The sequence below is a fragment of the Amblyomma mixtum genome, chromosome 10, assembly GCF_055824585.1.
Source record: "Amblyomma mixtum isolate Tamu chromosome 10, ASM5582458v1, whole genome shotgun sequence".
Taxonomy (NCBI): domain Eukaryota; kingdom Metazoa; phylum Arthropoda; class Arachnida; order Ixodida; family Ixodidae; genus Amblyomma; species Amblyomma mixtum.
In genome coordinates this window covers 146,991,921-147,016,062 of record NC_143021.1, presented here as the reverse complement: position 1 = coordinate 147,016,062, position 24,142 = coordinate 146,991,921, and the positions used below count along the sequence as shown (strand labels likewise).

The 24,142-nt window shown below is 45.9% G+C and overlaps 1 protein-coding gene across 1 annotated transcript; it reads right to left on the bottom strand.

Annotated features, from left to right (window-relative positions):
* Positions 1-507: 507 nt before the first annotated feature.
* LOC149327239 (carbohydrate sulfotransferase 9-like) lies at positions 508-17,976 on the bottom strand. The gene is made up of 4 exons (XM_089564822.1): positions 17,955-17,976; positions 15,301-15,620; positions 2,556-3,208; positions 508-757 (listed from the first exon to the last, which is right to left on the bottom strand). Exons 1-4 carry the CDS (start codon positions 17,974-17,976, stop codon positions 508-510), a joined length of 1,245 nt encoding a protein of 414 aa, XP_089420948.1.
* Positions 17,977-24,142: the final 6,166 nt, after the last annotated feature.

The window sequence follows — 24,142 nt, the reverse complement described above, 5'->3', positions numbered from 1 at the left end:
TCTTGGCCACAGGCCTCTTCCATCCTTTCCCTTCTCTCCTCACTCTCCATCGTAACTCACAAGGGATATACATTTTACAAAATTTCGCATTAGTTTATCCCCAGTCGTACCGCTCGAGCGCTATATTGAAAGCTGCTCCCGTCCATTCACCTCGAAGCAACACACAGGGTCAGCTTTAAATTGTATTTGCAAAATACTACTTAAAACAGCGCAAAAGGCAGGGACGCAGACCTAAGAGACAAGGCAGCGTTGACTAGCACGTACGTTTATTCTTGTAATTTACATGTATATATACAAATGGCGTGATTTGCGAGAGGAGGCAAATTGATACAGTGTGCAAAAGGAAGTCAAAACGCTATTTACATGTAGCGCGTTGTCAAGCATACCGGTTCTTTTCTAGATAACGCAAGATACTGGGTTTTAAGAAGCACGGAACTCCACGTACCCCACATAACTGCCTTTGTAAGTTACAAAGTCCTTTTATAAACGTTCCCATTTCTCCTAATTTCACTCGATTAGACTCGCGAATCCGTCCAATGTGTATCCAAACAGCTCGAAGTCGTACATGTATATGGCGTACAACATAAGCACCTGCTGTCGCGAGAGCTCCGCGAAAAAACGCAAGGATGTCCCTCTCGAGTCGTGCATGCTGCTTTTGGCGTTCATCTTCGGAAACGACCAGCCGGCCAGTCCAATTTTGGGCAGGAGGTGCTGCAGGTCAGCGCCTAATGTCTCCATTTTTCCGATGATACTGTACCTGCAACAAGAGCAATTTCCTATGAATATTACCCATCTGTTTTGTTCCCAGATTGTTAAAATATGAGCAGAGAAAAAGCATAAACGCAAGCAATTTCGTAAGCACCTCAAGATTTTTTGTTTGGCAGGGCGCGTACAGCTGCTTCTACCTCGCTAGTATAAACGCTCTCAATAGGAAGGAAATAATCGTTTTGTTCAGGAAGGAGTAACTTTTGGGGGTGACTGGAGCTTCGGCATACACGTTAGCTAAATAATCGGCCAATTTATTACAGACGGCCTCGCGGTTGCAAACATTTTCGGAAACGCATGAGTAGTTCTTGTATAGGGCCTTTTTGCCCTAAACCTGATCGAGGTAAAGGCGTTCTTTCTCCGATCGATGAGCACTGTATCTTGCATACCACTCAAAGTGATGTTAGACGATACCATCGATGACAACGCAGTTTTTTTGCGCATTCTTTTTCCTCAAATAGGCACAGAACCAGTGCGGATGCCTTGAGTCTCTCAACACATTTTTGGAATGTAAGCGCATTGCAGTTGCAGTTATGTGGGTGACCTTTTGTGCAGCTGTACGGGCACAGGTTTCCGAAAAAAACTGCCTTTCCCAATCAGCATTTCCCAAGTAACTATACCGTCCTATGTAGTCCCCATTGCCTCAGCCTCCGTAATGCCCTATTGACGTAGTCAGGTTAAGTACAGTTGAAGATTCAACGACATCCTCACATGAACGGTGCCAACCTAGATCGACGACAACACTGATAGAGGTTCCGAGATTGTGGAATTGATGGCGTTTGTCAGAAGCAGGTCTAGCAGGCTTCTTTTTGAGTGGGGCAGGCAACTTTTTTAGTTGGAGCCGCGCAAAGTTCGAGAATTCGAGCAGGTCATTAGCTTTTTCCCGAACCTCACAGCTTCATGGAACGCAGACCATAGTCAACCAGGTTAACCCTGGGAAGTAAAGTCACCCATTATATGTACAGTATATTTGGTAAAATCAACACGATCCTAACGAAGGCTTAGACCGTTTTTGAAAGTAAGAAAAGGCGAATAATAAAAGAAATTTAAAGAACTGAAAATAAAAGAAGACGCATGAATGAAAGAAATGCATGTATGAAACAAACTATGCCTACTGTATTTTTTACCCACACATATGTGACCATTAAAGTGGAAGGAAATAAACACGGCTGAGACTAAACAGTCGTGGTAACTAAATATAATATTATTAATGACAATAATAACTAGTTTTTGTGGAAAAGAAATGACGCAGTACGTCACTTATCTGCGGACACCCGAGCCGCGCCGTGAAGGAAGGGATAAAAAATGCAGTGAAAGAACAAGGGAAGAAAGTAGTACCGTAACGGAGGGCTTGGGAATAATTTCGACCCCCTGGTGATCTTTAACAGCTCTGACATTGCACAGCACGCCGGCGCCTTTTGCGTTTCGCCTGCATCGAAACGCGGCCGCCGTGGTCGGCATCGCAACCGGGAACTCCGGCTTGGTAGCCGAACACGCTAATCACGGTACACCACGGAGCGTAAAATTTGAAAGCCGAATATGAGACAGGTTGATTAAGCATGAAGGCCATTCAATTGCTCTGTCATCGTAGGAAGTAATCTCTCTCATTTATATGGACTTATATGCATGTATTGCGCAAAAAGTGAACTCAGTTTTAATACCCGCTCTACAATTTTACTACAAAAGTGAAGGTAAACAGGAATATCTTTCATTAGACGCTTGTTTCTAAGAGTGCTAATTACCATGCAAACGCTAGCATATTTTTTCTACGTAGGCAAGGAACGACTTACCTCATGGTGCAGGGCTGGCATCGGGGCGTGTAGGGTGTCCAGTGAGGGTCCCAGTACGTCACGGGCTCGTTCAATATCTTGTCTACAAACTCTGCGAACGTGAATGTTCCGTTTGGTCCGCTGCCTACGAAACCTCGATTGTACATCTGCTTGGCTCCCCACACGTAGGGATTGGTAGTCCTGACTTTATCTAAGTACGCCGAGACCAGTCTTTCAAACGGATGCCGCACTATGATCACCTTGGTGTAATCGGACCCAAGCTTATCTCTCCAGTAGGCCCCGGGAAGGACGGCGCGATATATTCTCCGGAAGTCCATGAAAATGCTGTCTGCGGTGTGATTCGAACCCAAGGCCTTTTCGGCTTTCAAGAGGAGTGCCTTGAGACTAGATGTGGCGGCCTTCGGCACCGAACAAAACGCAAAGTGATGTGACTTCACCACATAGAGGGAACACGTTCTCCACGTGCAATTCGGTTCCATTGAGAACCCTTGGGGACTTCTAGTATGACGTAAACGCAGCGATTCGCCGTATTTTTTGCAGGCTGAGTCCATTCTGGCGAGCCTTGACGCCAGATCGTCCACAGTCTTTTCCGAGAGGGCCTCCACACTGCGGATGAAGCGGTAGCTTGAAGCGCTGCAGTTACACGCTGAATGCTGCAGCATGAAAACGGAAATATTTTTGCGTGTGAACTAAATTGCCTTGACTCCTTAAATTACTGCAGCCGTGTTATTTCCAGGCACACCTGCATATGACATTCCAAACTTTCTCAGTTCATGACATGGAGAGAGCTTTACATACGCAAGAAACAATTCTCGAATTATTTCAAATCCTTGAAGTCTCCTTATGAAGAAATGCATTTCCGCGACACCTTACACAAAATTGAACCTTTAGGCAAAGCACTGTGCATAGACTCAAAGTTAAGTGAAATTCTATTAGCGTTTATCGCGTCTCAAGAGTTGAGACGTTAACCACTTTTCACATGCGAGAAAACTTAAGTGTGTGTTCCACTTTAGCAGCAGCAAGCGGCGGTGATAAAGAGGGCCTTAACTAAAGAGGGCAAATAACTGCGGTTTTTGGTGACATTGGTTACTTATTTTGTCGTTTTATTTTTCCCCTAGTCTCCTTGTGAAACACCGTCACGGGTGAAAATGACCAACACGTAAAGATCACCTGCCCTGCGCCTGTCGCAGCGAGTCTTGTCACACCTCGCCTCTTAGGCCACATTTTTAACACTGCATACACATGGCGGTTGAGCCTTCAGCACATGCACAAGAGAATACAGGACTATTCCTCCAATATACGACGTAACACTAACCGTGACGACCTCAATAACGGTCAGCATTATTCAGTAACGTCTAGCAGATGGACACAGCATTTCCCAGAATTACATAAATTAGATGGCATTCTTTGTACACAGTTGTCGAGCACCATTCATTATGATTTCTTACCCTTCGTGTCAACAGACGATGTAAGTGTAACCAACCACAGCAAAGCCCCGACTGAAATCGAGACGCTTTACTAAGAATGGAAAAGCGTTGAACTGCAGGGCGACAGTATATTTCCGTTTTAAAATGTGCTGTGTGCTTGATTCCACTCTTTAGCTTCAAAGGAATCGAGAGAAGTTCAAGAATCACAATTGCCTTAATCTCTCTCTTAAAAAGGGAGCTACGATGATCTCAGCCGGGTCACGATACCCGTTTCAAGGAAGAAAAAGCAATCAGTAATAAGTGCGAAAGTAAAAGCGTAGCTTTTCAGACGAAAATTTCGCAATTCGCATTTACCAGTCGCGCGGTTTCAGTTCTTACGTTTCTGCTAAACATTTCACTAAAGGTTTCCATTGCGCAGTCGGCTAACTCGCTCTTGTGCAGGCACTTCTTCTTCGCTGCTTCTTCGCTGAAGCAGTTCACACAAATTTTGCATCGAAACAATTTCATAAATGTGTTGGCAGATTTTTTCGAAGTGCCATTCAACCCATCTACTAATGGCTCAGCAGCATTTACCGGAAGTAGCACCTTCACTGTGCGAATAACTTCATTGTTATTCTCGCCGAATAGTTGCTATCAACGTCAATTGAGTTATTCTGATTTATAACATAGCGGGACCAGAGATTGCTGCTGTAAGCGAATATTAGTTCAGGGCAGGCCGCCACTAAAAGTGAAGGGGCAACCAGCCGTGTATCTGTGTCACTGGCAGGATGTGCATGGCGGCGTCGATGGAATTCTCACCCAATCACAGCTGCGTTTCAAGAAGCGTGCAAATGTTGTCACCACAGCGAATAATAATTCTTGCCTCAGAGATGATCAGCGAGCATAAAAAGCACGCGCAGAGTCAAAGTAGAGCTACGACTCCTTATGCCTAAGTGAGGGGCTGAAGGCACGAAAGACCTACGTCGTCTAAATATGCGCTCAGTATCTATGGAGTCGCTCAGAAACACGAATACTCCCTTCATCGCGTGGTTTGCGAACTCCTTCCCCCTACGGTTTCAGAAACACCCTTGTTAAAAAGAGAAGTTAATGTTTCTTGCAGCCTAATTTTGAAGCCTTCTGCATTAAAATGAAATTTGTCATGAGTGTCATACGGCTACTATAGTAGTACGGAAGGAAAAGGTACAGATTTTTAATCCTTTTCGTAAATGTTTTCTTCACGATTATTAGTTTGCGTGGTTTTTCTCTGGACACGTATAACAGTATCATTTCTTATTTATCTTAAGTTTTTTCTTCGTTTTCCTGTATTGCTCGTTCGTCTCCTCGCGCATTTCGAGTGCCGCAGTAAGCGCTTTAGTAGCACTCCAGGCTTGATTATGTGGGCTTTGGCAGGGCTATGGCATGGTGGAAGTGGCACGTCTGAGCTATTTGTGGCGCCACACTTTTCACAATGGGAGCGCAACGCCGAAAGTAATAAAACACAGCTCAAGCTTGGCCTAGTAGAATTTTGATATTCCGAGGATACTGAAGCAGAGTGCATATAAGTATTTTGCCGCAAGTTAGTTTGAAAGGAGCCACAAGTGGCTGGAAGGAAAAAGTGCCAATAACTGCCTTGTGCACGTGACATATAGCTCATCATCATCATCAGCCTGACTACGCCCACTGCAGGGCCATATAGCTACTCCCGCCCTTTTGAATAGCCAGCAGAGAGCTCCGAGAGTAGCGACCACTAAATTCCCCGCTGAGCCTGAACCGCTAGAAAACATTCTAGAAAGGGCCTTGTGAGCATGAGCGCCATGTCGAAAGTGTACTGTGCTGCGAAGTCGTGCCACAACTCTGGCTAGTGAGGAATACAAATTTCGTTTAAATGACCCTTACTATCCTTGTTTATCTCATTTTGCCGATATTTGTTAGGGACACCGTTTTAAAGGGTTGGCGGTCGTGAGGCAAATGACAGATGTGGTTTGATGCCCGTACGACAAAGCGACATCATCCCGCCAGTAACGAAGGAGGAAGTAAACAAAGCCTTAAGAGCAATGCAAAGGGAGGAAGCAGCTGGTGAGCATCAGATAACAGCAGATTTGTTGATGGATGGAGGAGAGATTGTGCTCGAAAAACTAACCACCCTGTATACGCAATGCCTTGTGACCTCGAGCGTACCTAGTGCTTAGAAATTCGCTAACATTATCTTAATTCATCAGAAAGGAGACGTCTAGGACTTCAACAATTACAGACCGATCCGCTTATTGTCTGTTACTTACAAGGTATAATGCGAAGGTAATCGCTAATAGGGTCAGGAAAACCTTAGGCTTCAATCAACCAAATGATCAGGCAGGCTTTCGCAAAAGATACTCGACAAGAGACCATACTCACGCTATCTATCAGGTGAGAGGGAAATGCGCACAATGTAACCAGCCTCTATATATAGCGTTCATTGATTACGAGAAAGCATTCGACTCAGTACAAACCTCAGCAGCCATGCAGGCATAGCGGAATAAGGGTGTAGAAGAGTGCTATGTAAAAATATTGGAAGATATTTACAACGATTGCTTAGCTGCCATAGTTCTCCATAACATCAGTAATAAAACTCCAATAAGAAAAGGTGTCAGGCAGGGCGACACGGTATCGGTTATGCTATTGACTGCCTGTTTACAGGAAGTTTTCTGGGGCCTGAAATGGGAACGGTTGGGGATAAGAGTTAATGGAGAATACCTAAGTAATCTGCGATTCGCTGATCACATTGCCTTGCTAAGTCACTGAGGACAAAAGCTGCAAAGCATGATAAATGTGTTACAAAGGCAGAGCAGAACGGTGGGGCTAAAAATTAACATGCAGAAAACCAAAGTAATTTTCAACAGTCTAGCAAGAGAACAGCAGTTCGCAATTGATGGCGCGGTGCTGGAAGTAGGAAGAGAATATGTCTATTTAGGGCAGGTTGTGACAGCTGATCCGGATCATGAGAGGGAAATAACCAGAAGAATAAGAATGGGGTGGAGCGCATATGGCAGGTTCTCTCAGATCATAAATTCCAGTTTACCAATATCCTTCAGGAGAAAAGTATACAACAGCTGTATCTTACCGGTACTCACCTATAGGGTAGAAAGGTGGAGGCTAACAAAGAGTGTTCAGCTTTAGTTAAAGACAAAGCAGGGAGCTATGGAAAGAAAAAATGATAGGTGTAACGTTAGCAGATCGGAAGCGGACGAAGTGGGTGAGGGAACAAACGCGGGTTAATGACATCGTTGTCGAAATCAAGAGGAAGATATGAGCTAAGTCAGGTCTTGTAGTGCGAAGGCAAGATAACCGCTGGTCCTTAACGGTAACAGAGTTGATTCGAAGATAAGGCAAACGTAGCAGAGTGCCGCAGAAAGTTACATGTGGGGGGGGGGATGAGGTTAAGCAGTTTGCTTGGATACGGTGGCCGCAACTGGCAAAGGAAAGGTTTAATTGGGGAGACATGGGAGAGGCCTTTGCCGTGCAGTTGGTGTAGTCAGGCTGATGATGATGATGACTCAGACGGTGTCTCGCTACGGTTTCTGGCGAAGAGGGTGTGCATATCCAGTGTCAATGCGATGACTGGTGTGAGACACGGGAATGGCGCGTGCACTGCAGGGCTGCGAGAAATCAAACAATTTTATTCTGACACCGACGCATGGCGGAGCCTCCACAACAGATGAAAAAAATACGCACGCGATGTGCCTACTGAAGAAAATTCAGGGGCGCACTTTGTTCACCTAAAGTGCTGTGAGGCGAATGCCTTAAGCGCGGTGTTGCTGCTTGTGTCACTGATGTGTTAAGATGTTAAGCTTCGTCTCTAAGAGGGAAACGCGAAAGCGCCTTGCAACGCTGCCAGGGAGTCCACAGAACGCCATCGCCCATTCGGCTCTACGCCTTGCTCGTCGGTAAATTAGTTTTTGAGGAAAGGAAATGTATCTGTCTCGCATACCTCGATGGACACCTGAACCTCCCCGTAACGGGAAGGGAGGAAAATTGGAGTGAACGAATACACCCTATTCACTGGACGCACCTTTGTTCATTCCAAAGCATCCAGCTGGCATGGCGGGGTGGGAGACGGTCGTGTGATGGGAAGCTCTGAGCGCGCTTCGTTATCGGCCATGTCTGGCCGAGGTTTCGGTGAGCGACGCCCACCAGTGGGCTATCGCTTAGTTTTGCCTACGCTGCTTTCGGGAGACGCAATGAAGAAAGCGGTTTTCCTTCACTGCGATATTGCCGGGCGGCCTTATCGCATACAGGATTTTCGTGAGCCTTTGGAAACTGCCGGTGTTCTACCTTTCGTGGCTGGCATTGGGGCCTTTCAAATGTCGCATGTGTGGATGTTGAAGCTGAAAACTGCGGAAGCGAAGGAACGACTGCGGACAGAAGGAGCACTTGAAGTGAAAAAACGCTATTGTGCGGTCATAGACCCCAAAAAACGTGAGTTGGCCTTCAGGGTGCACTGGGTGCCCTTCTACGTGTCGAATGATTCTGTGCAGAAGGCTTTTGAAGAATTTGAAGAGGTGACAGACGTCAACCGCGAGCAGTGGAACAGTCCCGGGTTCGAAGACGTCGAATCGACAACCCGTCTGGTGCGTATGGTTCTGAAGGAGGGGCTCTCTATCGATGATTTGCCCCACATGCTCAAGTTCTACGGAGGGCAAGTGTTAGTGGTGGTGCCTGGACGTCCACCAATATGCCTACGGTGCAAAAGGACGGGACATATTCGACGCGACTGCCGCACGCCAAGATGCAGTTTGTGTCACGCCTTCGGACACGAACGGGAAGGATGCGTTCGCACGTATGCGCGTGTAGCCACGGGTACTGCTCCGCCGCAAGAAGACGGCAGCAAGCTGCTCATGGACCAGGAGGAACTGGAGAACGCCGGAGCCCCGCCCCCTTCAGGACTCAGCGACGGCCCTGCTTGCCAGCAGCCGGAGCTGCCTGCTGGCGACGAGAAGTCACAAGGTGACCCCGCTGCCGAAACGACTGGCAAGAAGGCGGATGGTGCTGCGGCACCAGAAGAGCCAACGAGGAAGAGCACTTCAGGCGACCACGACTCCGAGGCGCCGATGGATGCGACAGTCGCTTCCATTAAGCGGCCTCGTGACTACGAAAAGGCACCGGCTACGGAACGAGAACTACGTCGGCTAGAAAGGCATTGGAGAGGGGAGGGAGCCAAGAAAGGCAAGTTAACCTTGTCGCGGTCCTCGTCGCTAACTCGCGACGAGTGGCCGAAGCAGTGAGCTTTAATCACTGTTGTTTGTTTGCTGTGTGCACGCTATGGCTTATTTGAAGAAACCGCTAAAAGTTGGCACTCTGAACGTACGAGGGCTTGCCTCGAAGCGTAAGCAAGTGCAGTTGAACCGACTGTTCGGGGAATTAGATCTAGATACCGCGGCTATTCGAGAAACAAAAGTTGAGGATGAGCAGCAAACAGATAACAAGGTGTTTGGTTTTCGTTCGCATTTCAATGTTTCTGTAAGCCATGCGGCTGGTTTGTCGGCGGGATGCTGTCTTTTCCTGAGGAAAAACATAGGCATAGTAGAGGAACAAATAATAACTTGTGCAAGGGGGCGGTTTATCGTGTGTGACTTCATATATGAAACATTCGCGGTGAGGGTTGTTGTCCTGTATGCTCCCACGATACAAAAGGAACGGCGCGGTTTTTTTGAACAGTTAACCTCGTTCCTTGATTGCAGTCGAGTGCTCATACTATTGGGAGACTTCAATTGCGTTTTGGACCCTAAAGATCGTTCAAATGTAAAAGATGTAAAAGACCCGAGTGTTGATTTCTTGAAGAGTGTCCTCAACGAGTGCAGCTTGGAGGATGTAATAGGTCTGGCGAAGAGTCAGAATCACGTGCATTTTACGCATTTTCAAGGTAGCAGCCACGCACGACTGGACAGAATATATTTGTCGCCAGAGTTTTCACCTTCCTGTGAGCAGTATGAAGTGAAGCAAGTGTCATTTAGTGACCACTGCCTAGTTACGGTAACTTTGGGAGGAAGGAAGCAGCGTAAAGCAAAAATGAACTGGGATATGTGGAAACTAAACTGAAGGCTTATAGAAGGCGACATATTTTTAAGAAAAGTTAAGGAAATCATGGATATGTTTAATAATAGGGAAACAGGATGCATTGAATCTTGGGAACGCTTTAAGCAGGAGGTGAAAAGCTATGCTATTGAGCGTTCAACCATAAGAAAATATGAGGAAAGAAAAGAAGAAAAGCAACTGCGTGGACTTTTGACGAATTTAGGGCGCGAAGAGGAAAAAACGCAGGCCATGTTCATGCATGACCTAAAAGGCGTCAAAGTTAGGCTAGAAGCTTTAGATGCTCAGAAGTACAGAGGGGCAGCGATAAGAGCACGCACGGAAAAATGGCTTACTGGTGAAATGCCAACAAAACGCGCTCTTTCAGATGAAAAGCGATACGCGCGGTCAAACGAGATATCAGTTATCGAATACAAAGAACAAATCCTCAGTGAACAAAGTGGAATTTTGAATGCATTCGTGGAAAAGTACCGTGAGCTGTTTGCACGCAAAGCACCAAGTGAAGAAGGGTTCCGGGAAAGCTTTTTGCCACTTATGCCAATATTAGGCAATGAGATTACTGGAGAACTAGAGAACGAAATAAGTATTAAGGAAATAGAGACAGCAATTGATGAATTGAATGCCGGATAGTCGCCGGGACCTGACGATTTGACTGCGGCCATTTATAAGAGCATTAAATGTGACCTTGCCACTATGCTCTATAAGCTTTTCAAAGAGTGTTTTGAAGTTGGTAGGCTGCCACCTTCGTTTAGCAATGCTCATACGGTCTTAATTCCTAAGACAGATGACCCTGCTAAGCTGGTAAAAGTAACAAGCTACAGACCGATCACGTTAACAAACGTTGATTATAAAATTCTGATGAAAGTGTTCGCCAAGAGATTGCAATACGTCATAAAGGATATTGTAGGACCTAACCAAACGTGTGGAATAAAAACAAGAAGCATATTTAAAAATATTCATGTTGCACGCAGCGTGCTCGAGTGCTGCGATGCTTTAAATAAGAAAGTCGCTATCGTTCAAATTGGCTTTGAAAAAGCATTTGATTGGGTGTCTCATGAAATACTCTATTGTTTGTTGGAACATATTGGTATTGGCTCGGTTGTTCTCAAAGGGGTAAAAATGGCTCATGCATGTTGCTCGACACGTCTTATGGTAAACAAAATGTTATCTGAAAGAATTGATTTGAGGGCATCTGTTCGACAAGGCTGTCCACTGTCCCCTTTACTTTTTGCAATTTTTTGGAGCCTTTTTGTTGGTTGGTTGGTTTATGGGGTAAACGTCCCAAAGCGACTGAGGCTACGAAAGACGCCGTAGTGGAGGGCTCCGGAAATTTCGACCACCTGGGGTTCTTTAACGTGCACTGACATCGCACAGTACACGGGCCTCGAATTTCTCCTCCAAAGAAATTCAACCGCCGCGGCCGGGATCGAACCCGCGTCTTTCGGGCCAGCAGCCGAGCACTATAGCCACTGAGCCACCGCGGCGGCTCGGAGCCTTTTTGTAGGATGATAACTGCGAGCGAGCGCATCCGAGAGTTTAGGTTGGGAGCGTGTGAGGTGAGAATACTGGCATATGCAGATGATGTGGCCCTCTTTTGTGAAGACCGCGAAAGTATTGTAGAAGCGTTACAAGTAACCGAAAGGTTTTGCAGGCAAACTGGTAGCGCTGTTAATATAGATAAATGTCTCGGAGTCTGGCATGGGCAATGGGACTTGGAACCAGAATCGTTCTGCGGGGTCCGATCGGCTACAACTCCCGGAGTTTATTTGGGAGTCCCGCTGGACAAATATGGGGAGAATACCAATTACTGGAATGAGAAAGCGGAAGAAATGCGGGACCGGACCAAAGGATGGATGGGCCGTAATCTTTCTATTTTCGCGCGTGCAACTGTATGTGACGCCTTTCTTGTGGCAAGAATCATGTATTTACTCCAAGTATTATATTGTGACTACTGAAAGTGATGTTTTACAGAATGACCAGATTATGTTATTGGGCCTTCTAAGCATTTGGAGGAGTAGAATGGCTGTTAGACATTGTGACTTGGATGCACGATCGGTATGTGATTATTTTGTGGAACATGTGTACAAATTGAGAGAAGTCTTGAAGCAACAAGATTACGCGGAGGATGTATTGAGCCTGATGGACCAACTTGCGTTAATGAAAGTCCATTAGACACGGTTGTCTGCCAAGGGGCATGACAACTACGATATTTTATTGATGTATTCATTCATGCAATAAAGAAAAATAAAGCTGGCATGGCGGAGTGGTTAGCATGCTCGTCTCGCACTCCGGAGACAGGGCTTCGATTCCAAAACTCGACCAATTTCCTACTCGGTTTTATTTATTTATCTGGCCTGATTAGAAAGGTTAGTTAGGCTAATTTGGTGATTAAGCAATTAACTAAACTCATTCCCACTTACTTGGGGCATCACTATACGATCCCTTTAATTGGTTGCGTGGTTACTAGCCAAATCGCGATTGGCCACGTTTGAAATTCGCGCACTGTGACGTCACGACCGTTTCGACCAATTGAAAACCGTGACATTTTGTCGGCAACTTCTGCTTACAACATGAGGCATTAAAGGCTTCAGCCTTAAAAATATCCTGATCTGCTACGTGAAGATATTAGGCGACAAAAAGTGTAGCTGCAGAACCAGCACACAAGCGCTCGCGCTCTGGCGTGTTGGATTAGATAACTGCTCGTTGCGGGGCGAGTGGAAAGCAAGCTTTGAGGCCGGAGTCAGTGCGCTTTAGTAATGCTATGGAGTTCCTGAAGGTCATGCGCGTTACTGATAATGGCTTCACCTTTGTAAATTTCCACATGTATTGAATAAAAGTACAAGTTGTCTGATACTGCTTAAGCGTAGGCGTGGTAAATTTTTTAGCGATTAGAGTGTTCTGTTAGCAAAAAAGAAAAAAAACGTTAGGGATCACTGCGGCAGCCTCATTAGATAAATACGTAATCATTGGCGATACTTTTTCGGTGCGTTATTGATACCAGAATTTATTGTCTTATTTATTCATGTTCAATCAATTGCCCATCTGAGCTTTCAAACTCCATGCCACGCTTCGTCTTCAAACTTGGCGCCACGCGTTGTCTCAGTCTGCACTTTCGGTCATGTGGTGCCACACTTCCGGCGCTTTAAAATTTGGCCCCACTTTTGCTGTGGCCCCACCCACTTTTTGGACATTTTGGCTACACATAAGTAATTAACCAACCTCAACCCCCCGATTTCCCGTATGAGATTTTTGATGCTCTGTCCAAGTGTACCATATTTTTTTTTCGCATAAACCCATTCGCCCGGACGTAATCGTGCGGAAAACCTCGTGATGACACGAAACCGCAAACATAGCCATGCAATGTTTAAGCACTAATAAACTGGAGCCGCCACCGTCGTAAAAAATTCTTTCGGCCTCTCCGCTCTGCCCTCGCCTCATGCCAATCAGCAAGCTTAATCATAAATGCCTTTTACATGGACCATAATTCAGCGGTCCCCACCTCCCACACCCATCAGGACAAAACATTTGCTCAGTCACATTTCACTAACAACTCTGCCATATCCAGCGGAGCTTAGTTACCTTTTCGACCATCCAATAACCAAATCACAAGCATCCTCCAAAAGCACTTCTAAGTGCCACCTGGAATATCAAAATCCCCTAACTCAACTTCGCTCTCTAGACCACACAACTCTGTTGAGTTTTCAGTGTAGAGGCGGTAATGTTACTTTCCATTCGTACTTTTCGATAGACTTTTTAAATTAGTTTTATTGAGGTTTTCTCGACAACATTGTGTACGGTTCTAGTGAAGTTTTATTTTTTAAGTTAGCCTAAGCAGGCTGCCTTCAAGGCTCTGCCTGCACTGGGCGATAGCCGTAGGTTATGTGTAATCGCTATTTTCAGTGAGGCATGTAGCAGCTCAAATCATCTGTGTTCAGCAGCTTGTGGCCAAAAACTCCTTACTTGAAGTTTACTCGAATTCCGACTACACAAAACGGCTTGAGTTGGTAAATGTTCTCCTGGTCGGTTTTGCTGCTGGCCTGCCAAGGAGGCCCTGAGAAGAGGGCTCGGAACAACATAGTAAAGGGAGAGGTGTTAAAAGGGGATAAGCTCTACGCTAGCGCACTCACTTTCGTAAAAGAGTGTGCCCTAGATGACAGCTTAATACCTTTTTATTCACATATATATGTCTACAAATGTTTAGAATCAACGCTACTTGTCAATTCTGAGGAGAATAGAAACATATTAGTGTGTTTTTGTGGTTTGTGTGGATCCGGTTTTGAAAGCATTCTCCCGGAATAAGAATATCACATGCCGGTGTTAATAGGCGAGCAATAGAGACATTGGCCCTGCCATACTCCGCAATCACCAGCTTTGAGAAAACTCAGATATTTAGTGCGGAGTTGGAAACTTTTTACTCCTTTTCTCCAGGGTTCAACAGCGCTGGCCATTTTCTCGCAAATCTCTCGTATCTGCCTTTAGAATAAACCGCAGCGGAAACTACGCAACTCTCCTCATAGAGCTAAAAGGGCAACTTCCAAGGCCCAAATCAAATGACTGCCTGAGCACATCTTTCCATTGTTCATAGCAAGGCTACTTAGTTACCTGGTTATCAGGATATAAGGTTCCGAAAAATCATCATAATGGCAGCAACAAACCATAAAAACCGAGAACCCTTGGGGTATTTTCAAGCCTGTATTACTTATAATTCAGAGAAAAGTACAGTTTTTTCGGAAAAAAAATGCAAAAGCTTCTACCGAAGAAAAGAAGACCCTGAAAAGACTCCGGACATCGCTGGTTTGGTTGGTTTGGTTTATGGGGTTTAACGTCCCAAAGCGACACAGGCTATGAGAGACGCCCTAGTGGAGGGCTCCGGAAATTTCGACCACCTGGGGTTCTTTAACATGCACTGACATCGCACAGTGCACGGGCCTCTAGAATTTCTCCTCCAAAGAAATTCAACCGCCGCGGCCGGAATCGAACCCGCGTCTTTCGGGTCAGCAGCCGAGCACCATAACCACTGAGCCACCGCGGCGACATTGCGCCTTAATGATATTGTGTGAGAGGAGATACGGTGCTTTCGTTCTGCTCTACAATGACACCAGATGGCAATACTGCAAGCGGTGTCTTTTCACAGCTCAGATATCACGTAACCTTGTTGTTTCATACTGCCTAGGATCGTAAAACACACAGGTCTGTGCGTTGTGACAAATAAATCATAAATGCACTCAAATGAATTACTGTCCACTATAGCTCTTGTATGCACATTTACGCACCTGTGGGTAGAAGCGAGAGTTGCTAAGAAGGCCGATGTGGGCGAAGGCAGCAGCAGCCACAACCAATCCGAGAACGAGGGCCTTTGTGGATGATCTTCCCATTGCCGGAACACAGGTTCGCCGGAAAAGCTTGCGGCCCAAGCAGGCCCGGCGCAAGACAGTGAAGACCGCGGCCGCCGTGTTTCTTGCCTCGTTCTGTATGTTCGATGAAATACGCACGCTTCGTGCTTCTTCTTCTTCTTCAACATATGAAAATGGCACTTCGTGCTTCTTTTCAGAGACGTCGTTCTTGTCTACGCTTCGCTCGCGCAAGCAAGCACCTGGATACGGCACGCCGCATGTCGGATGAAAAGAGGTTGTATTTTATTCACTTGGAGGTATTTTTTCTCGAACGTAGAGGAGCGTACGGCAATAAAATTATCCACGTAGAGAAATACGACCCGAATAAATTTGACAGGAAAAGGTGAAAATATCAACTAACCAGAGTGTAGATTTTCAAGCGCGACATGTAGAGATGTACCAAAGAGAGTTGCTTTTTGTGCTAAAAACTAACCACAGCTGTAGGACGGAACAGATGAAATAAATGTACGCAGGGGAAGAGAAGGGTCCTCCGAAAATAAACAGAATGGTCTGATATGTAGCCATGCAAGGTGGTGCCTTTTTTACACTGGATAATGCCTCTTATTATTCGCTCGTCAAGCCGGGAGCTTCTGCTGTGAAAAGGCTTAATACCCGGTTTTGGCGTATATTCTGGCATCGGATTTTTGTAGTACCTCTTTTACTTCTTTACTACTAGATTGTTTATTTTTGTCCTCCTTAGTTTATAATAGCCGTACATAATGATACAGTGTCTAGTAATAATCTCGCCGAATCATGTCAACTTGCATCGTTCCATCAAAACACTGAGTTAGATGAGCTGGCGACTATTCATACAGCAAAAAGGAGGCAAATGAATTGCGGACCCGCAGAAAAAATACACAGGACAAGCGAAAGTATTTCTTTTCGTTAGTAAGCCGACATTTAATCCGCGGCAGTCTTTGAAGTAACGATCTTGCCGCCATGACTCGCAGGCCAGGATAGGGCCCAACCATCGGCTGTGCTTTTCAGAGGGCTGAAAAACCCGAAGGCAGCCAGGATTTCCGGACAACTTTGTCATGTTGGTGTAGCTTATCGCCCTTTGTGTCTGCCAAGCGAGATATGTGAAAGTGAATTCCATACTTCCGCAATCCTGGAGGCATTGGGGGTTTCTCGATTTAAGTTTCAGTTAATTAAATATTGTTTTGGTTGCTTTTTGATACAAATGCCTTTGCAGAAAAAGGCCCCAAAGTAAAACGGTCCCGCGGGCTTCTTGTTAAAAAGTGCGTAGTGCCTTTGGAGCAACTGACAATTTTAGTGAACACTTAGGAAATAACCTAATGATAACAAAGTTCATGAATACAAAAGCAGACCAATAACAGAATATTATACAATTTTAGCAAGCCACAGATATGTACAAAGAAAAGTTAGTTTTTGAATAAGTGTTTGTAGAAAGCGTAGTGCGAGGCATTGTTTATCCGAATATTTTTATCCAGATAATTTATTCAATATGAGCAGTATATTGAAAAATGACACTGCAGTAAACAGTACCATGGGTTCATTTTACTTACGAGTAGATTACAAATATTGTATATTGGTCCTTTTGACGTCAGATAGAGCAAATGTGTCCATGCCTATGGTTTTCTTGCGTGGTTAATAGATAAGCAAACCTAATCTCACTTTTAGTACAGTTACTTACGGCAAGATGTTAAGGCCACAAAGCCAGGTAACTGAAGCTGATGAAAGCAAAGAATAATGTGATCTTGATCAATGGAAAAACTGCTCTGGGAACATTTATATTCCAAAATAATTGATAAAAAAAGACGAAAAATGATCAAGTGCCGCCGATCACATCCGGAGCTAGAATATCCGCATGTCGCGTGCTCGGCTCTGCCAAGTAAGCTACAACGTAAGCTCTGCACCACTTTCGATGGAATTTGTGTTGAATGTAACCTAACCATGGGTTGTTGGATGTGTGGAAGACAGGAGTGTATTCTTTGAAACGAGGTGTAAGCTGTTTTCGCCAGGCTTTGCTTTTTTCTTTAGTTCTGTTTATCTGTGCTCTAAAATGAAACAAAATTCGTAATTTCCTTTTAATGTGTTTGCAGACGTATGCTTAAACGTTATGTCACCCCTCTGCTTTTGAGCCACGAATCTTCCAACTTTTTCTTAACTTCCAAGGAACATCCATTTTTTCGCATATCTGTAAACCCGAGGGCCTCAGGAAGAGTGACTATGCGTGAACCGACGTCCAAATGGATGCCATCACATTCGAGCATGAGGTGCTGAATTGTTTCCACACATTTACCGCATACATCCCAGGTGTTCCCTGCATCGTTAAATTTATTTTTGTACCAGAGCGTTCTAAGACACCCTGACCTGGCTTCAAAGAGTAGGGCACTGCCTCTTGAGTTATCAGAGTACGATTCCTTCCTGATCTGCCTTTTCCGGTATCGATACAGTTACACGCTATCATTCATTTGCGTTGAATTGATCCAGCTTTTACAACCCCCGTTTTTTACCAGTTATTTAATGCTCTTTCTCTCTCCGTGCTCGTGTCAGGCATACTTACTGCTTACTTTCCGAGTTCTTTTCCGCCATTCGAGTCAGCACTCTTTCTGCATAATTCTTTAAATACCTTAGCTGCCCACCTGTTATCGTCCAATTTCCTCAGGCATTTTTCATGTAATATTTTTTGCTCGGAGCTTCACGTGCTTCGAACAACAGGGCTCTCTTAATGTTACCGCAATGAAAAGCAGGAACGCCCCGCCGCGGTGACTCAGTGGTTACGGCGCTCGGCTGCTGACCCGAAAGACGCGGGTTCGATCCCGGCCGCGGCGGTTGAATTTCGATGAAGGCGAAATTCTAGAGGCCCGTGTGCTCTGCGATGTCAGTGCACGTTAAAGAACCCCAGGTGGTCGAAATTTCCGGAGCCCTTCACTAGGGCGTCCCTCATAGCCTGAGTTGCTTTGAGACGCTAAACCCCAATAAAACCAAAAAAAGCAGGAAAAAAGAGTGGCGTGAGTACGTCGTGCACAATGGTGATAATTGTTCGCTTTCGGGATTTCTGAGCATATACCGTCACTGGAGGCATATTACTGAAGGCATATTTCTCATATATCGAGTGTCTTTGTGCACTCTGGAGTTTCAGAGCTCTGTTTTTTTAAAGCGCGAATGTTTGTAGTCTTAGGATCCTTGATTTATGCACGAACACAATGCCTACCAACCTAAAACAATAATTTCACTCGTAGTTCACTGGATTACTTGTGTTATAAATTGTTTCTTTATCTTTCATTTCACAGCCAGCTAAAACTCGCAGCCGCTAATGTGAATAAATTGATCAGCTAAGCTCCAAAAGTTTTAAATTAACTTAAACGTTATCAGATACTTTGCACTTCATTTCGCTTGTGCCTTAATATGGGCCAAACTCAGTTCACTGTTATTGGCGACCATCGCTCCAAAAACTCCAATGTCATTTCTGGCGTACCCCAAGGCTCTGTCCTCGGTCCACTTTTATTTTTAGTCTTTATAAACGACCTCCCTACAGGCATTTCATCCACAATCCGCCTTTTCGCTGACGATTGTGTACTTTATCGTCGCATCACTAATACATCTGACCAGTTGCTCCTGCAGAAAGACCTCAACACAATAGAGACCTGGTGCGCCACCTGGTTGATGAAACTGAATGTGTCCAAGTGTAAGAACATGCAAGTCTCCCGAAAACGCTCCAACCTTGATTATTCATACTCATTGAACTCCATGATCATTTCACGTGTAGAATCATACCGATATCTGGGAGTTATTATCACAGACAAACTGAACTGCTCTGAGCATATCACGAAACTTGTGGCGGACACATCTAAAACACTTGGCTTCATCAGGCGTTCTCTCTCTTTATCCCCCAGTAACATTCGTAAGCTCGCATATGGAGTATACATTAGACCTAAACTTGAATGTGCCTGCGCAATATGGAGTCCTCATCAACAATACTTAATTGACTTACTAGAAAGCATCCAGAATCGTGCAGCCCGCTTCATCTGCTCAAAATATGATACACGGATCAGCGTTAGTGCCATCAAATCATCCATTGATCTCGACTCTTTAACTCATCGAAGGAAGACATTACGGCTGAGTTTATTTCATAATCTATATTAAGGCGGAAGCCTTTAATGCCTCGTCGTTGTAAGCAGGAGTTGTCGACAGAAAATGTCACGCTTTTCAATTGGTCGAAATGCTCGTGACGTCACAGTGCGCGAATTTCAAATGGGGCCAATTGTACTTTGGCTAGTAGGCATGCAACCAATCAAAGGGATCGTATAGTGATGCTCCAAGTAAGTGGGACTGAGTTTAGTTAATTGCTTAATTAAGCAAGTAGCCTAATTAAGATAGAGGAGAATGAAGAGGTCCGAAGAAAGAGGAAAAGATAAGAAGGACGCGCGTCGCAGCGACAACAGCGTCCGCGGAAGGAGACGCTGCTGAAAAAACAGATAAGTACGAAGCCGCGTTCGCTCCACCACCACGCACGTCCCCACTCAGTTCGACGTTGCTCGTTTCATATACGTTGTGTCGAACATCCTAGACAGTTCCAACATTTGACAGGTGAATGACAGAACAAGACGGGTAGAAGTGCAATAAAATAAATATGAAATAGCCTAATTAACCTTTCTAGTTAGACCGCATAAATCAATAAAACCGAGAACGAAATTGGTCGAGTTGGGGAATCGAACCAGGGTCTCCGGAGTGCGATACGAGCACGCTAGCCACTCCGTAATGCCAGCTGAATGGTTTTGGAATGAACAAAGGCGCGTCTAGCTAATACGGCGTCTTCGTTCACTCCCATCTTCCCCCTTTCCCTTACGGCGAGGTGCAGGTGTCCACCCAGATATGCGAGAGAGATACATTTCCTTTCCTCAAAAAATAAATTTACCGTCCAGCAAGGCGTACAGCCGAATTGGCGATGGCGTTCTGTGGACTCCCTGGCAGCGTTGCAAGACGCTGTCGCGTTCCACTCTTACAGGCGAAGCTTAACATGTTAACCACACATCAGTAACACACGCAGACAGCCAATGGACGCGTCATTCGCTGGCAGCACTTGAATCATCATTCACAACCACATTCGTGGCAGAATGCTGTACTCAGGCTTTCGCCTTGCACCACTTTAGTCGCCAAAGTGACTCCTAATTTTTACAACCATCCTGACCTGCGAACCTCCCTTCTGGTACCACCTGTACGAACGTCCCGTCGGCTCTTCAATTCCCTGAGCATGCAGCGTATTACTGGTTCCACAAAGGCATTTAATAAATCATTCTTGCCCTTGGCTATTGATGAATGGAATTCACTTCCCGAAACTATTGTCCATGAGCGTGACAACTCAAAATTCAGGCAGTTAACATCCTCTCAATTTTCTAAATAAACTGATCAGCAGCAATAGGATTTCATTTTTGTTTTGCTTTACTTTTCTCTAATACACTGCATTTTTTTTTTGTTCAGTACCCGATTGCTTTTCCTTTTTGTGTGTGAATATACTGTTTTGTTGTTTGTTAAAAGTATGCGGACCATAACTGCCTGTATAATTTTCGTCCGTTTGTTTTCCCTATATTGCCACGTATCATTGTAGCGTCCGTTCGTTCGCGCAAGGCCGCAGAAAAGGGGTGTTATCATTTTTGTTCGTGGCGCGAGAAGCGACCAGACTAATCTCGATTGTTCGCAGCCATGCAAGGCTGCATCTAGGTTTTTCCAGATTACCGTAGATGATCTTGACCTGTTATCTGGAAGTTTCCTTGCCGGCTTTAAATTGAGCGATGCCGCGAGCGGCGGACATTCGTAGTTCGACGACCGACGAGCACGTTTGTTGCTTACGCCGCCGCCGAGTGATTCAGTTATTTTGCGGGCGCAAGTCAGCCCAAATAAAGAGCTTCGTTTCCAAGACTGGCTTGTGTCTTCTTGACCACTGTACTGCCGTCACTACAACGTGACATCTGGTGGAGGTGCTGGGTAGCCTTCCAGGTACCGGACAACCCCTGCAAGTCGTGACGCCAGCCCTTTGAGTTATCCACCGGAGGACCTGACTACAGTCTACCACGCATCCTCTGGAGCCTCCAGCCATGACTTACGCCGCAGCAGTGCGCCGTCCTGTACCTCGACGACGGTACCCAAGCCCCTATCGCCCTTAGCCAGCTGCGCTGGAGCGCCGCCCTCTCGCCCCAACTCGCCCGTCCTACGAGCATCGTACACGGCCGAGGAAATGCGTGGAGTGGAGAACACCCGACCAGCGCCGCCCACAATGCTTCCACTGCGGAGAAGCCGGTCACATTCTCCGGTACTGCCCATACAGGAGAATGGGCATCCGAGGGTTCCCTTACGACACCCCACGACCCCGACCCGGCCAGCGACCAGCCGAAATCGTGGATTTTTTGCGTCGGGAAGGATACTCATCGCCGAGCCGCCTATCACGTTCCCCGTCGCCATCGTCCTCGCGCTTTGCATTTCCTAGCCGAGGTTACGCCGTGCGTGGACGCTCCCCCAGCCCTCGAAGGTTAAACTAAATAAAGCAGCCTCTGGAGGTGAGGTTGCTTCTGAGCGCAAGAACTCGGATCCTCCATCGACGAAAACAGAAGACCATGCCCATAACGACGACGACGAACCCTACGACAACGACGAACCCTACGAGAACGACGACCCCTACGACAACGACGACCCCTACGACGACGACGACCCCTACGACGACGACGACCCCTACGACGACGACGACCCCTACGACGACGACGACCCCTACGACGACGACGACCCCTACGATGACGACTGCCCCTACGAAGACGACGACCCCTACGAAGACGACGACCCCTACGACGACGGCGACCCCTACGACGACGACGATTCCTACGACGACGACGATTCCTACGACGACGACGATTCCTACGACGACGACGATCCCTACGACGACGACGATCCCTACGACGACGACGATCCCTACGACGACGACGACTACTACGACGACAAATACGACGACAAAAACTACGACAACACCGACGACGACGACGACACGGCCAGACTTGAAGCTTTTACCGCTGCCCTTGCACCTTATTAGGAACGCTAAAGGACTCTAAGTTATCGAAGCATTCTCCATGTTTAATTTCATTTTAAAGCATCGAGACGATGCTTCTTTGGGAGGGGGGTAATGCCACGTATCATTGTAGCGTCCGTTCGTTCGCGCAAGGCCGCAGAAAAGGGGTGTTATCATTTTTGTTCGTGGCGCGAGAAGCGACCAGACTAATCTCGATTGTTCGCAGCCATGCAAGGCTGCATCTAGGTTTTTCCAGATTACCGTAGATGATCTTGACCTGTTATCTGGAAGTTTCCTTGCCGGCTTTAAATTGAGCGATGCCGCGAGCGGCGGACATTCGTAGTTCGACGACCGACGAGCACGTTTGTTGCTTACGCCGCCGCCGAGTGATTCAGTTATTTTGCGGGCGCAAGTCAGCCCAAATAAAGAGCTTCGTTTCCAAGACTGGCTGGTGTCTTCCTGACCACTGTACTGCCGTCACTACAACGTGACAATATTTCAAAATGTACGGATCATAGAAATGCTCGTACATCACCATGCCTCGTTGTGTTTTGCTTGTCTGTATAAATATGACCATGGCCATACTTTCTTGTCACCCCCCCCCCCCTTATGTAATGCCCAAACCAGGGCCCTTAAGGGATAATAAATGATGATGATGATGATGATGAAACTTGGCCGTGACCATAAATATAGCCTGCGCATGCCATTATTTTAGCGTGTAGCATATATATTATAATAACTTTCTCGGGCTGCCGGTGAATGGTGACAACAATTTAGAAGGCCGTTGCGGAAACTCGCTGATAATTTGAATTGTTAATATAAGTATGCGATCCTTCCTTCTTTCTAAATCTGTGATATCATGAACAATTTTAAGCCTGTTTTTCTTTTATGTCTGGCCCCATGTCACTTTGGTTAACCTAATCTTTACTTTTGCCTTTCAAGATATTCTGCCAACTTTCTCTTGAAACATAATAAAGCTTAGCATTTTGCCCTCATAAAAAATAAAATAGATATCTTTGAAAACGGTGCACTTGGGGTATAGCATGCGCCGTTGGGAATGGCTACACAAACATTTTTTTTTAAATTCTGCAGCTATTTGATTTGCACTCACTTAGCTCAGCACAGAGATGTTTTAGTATTTGGCCTCAGCCTTATGCGGCATCAGGGAAGTCTCGGTACCGCGACCTGCGGATAAGGAGCGAAACCGCAAAGCCAGTGTGGCGTACAGCGCGCAGTTCCCATATTCAGTCACTCCTGTCTAAGCACGGCTTTGAGAATTCAGGCGAGCGATGTTCACGGGGCGAGTAGTTTAGAGCGAGCGTCATTTTGTGTCTAAGGCGCCGCTCCGAAATCTTTCTCTCCAGCTGAAAGACAGGCGGTAATGTTTTGTCAGGTGCAGGTGCGCTTCGGTTCTGCGGTGCATTCAGAGGCGGCTGAATGGAGAACGTGACGTAAGGACGAAATTGTAAGCGGAAAAAATTCGGCATTGATGTTTTCTCGGCCTGGAGTGTTCCGATTTTATAAATATCGCTCGCAGTTGAACGAGTCCGACATTTACTAGCGGTAAATTGCTCCACTCTTCGAGGACAGAAAAGGGCTTTTGTTTTTGTTGTTCTCGACATTTATACGCATTACTTGTTCTTTGAAAATCGCATAGACAAATTTTCAACTTGGATATCGCGGTCTGTTATCCATTATATTCAT

Coding starts and splice junctions, on each gene's coding strand:
- LOC149327239 (XM_089564822.1), bottom strand. CDS start 17,976: ATGGCGGAAAAGAACTCGGAAA. Junction 15,621..17,954: donor GGCGGAAAAGAACTCGGAAA/GTAAGCAGTAAG, acceptor TGCCGTATCCAG/GTGCTTGCTTGCGCGAGCGA. Junction 3,209..15,300: donor ACTCTCGCTTCTACCCACAG/GTGCGTAAATGT, acceptor TTCATGCTGCAG/CATTCAGCGTGTAACTGCAG.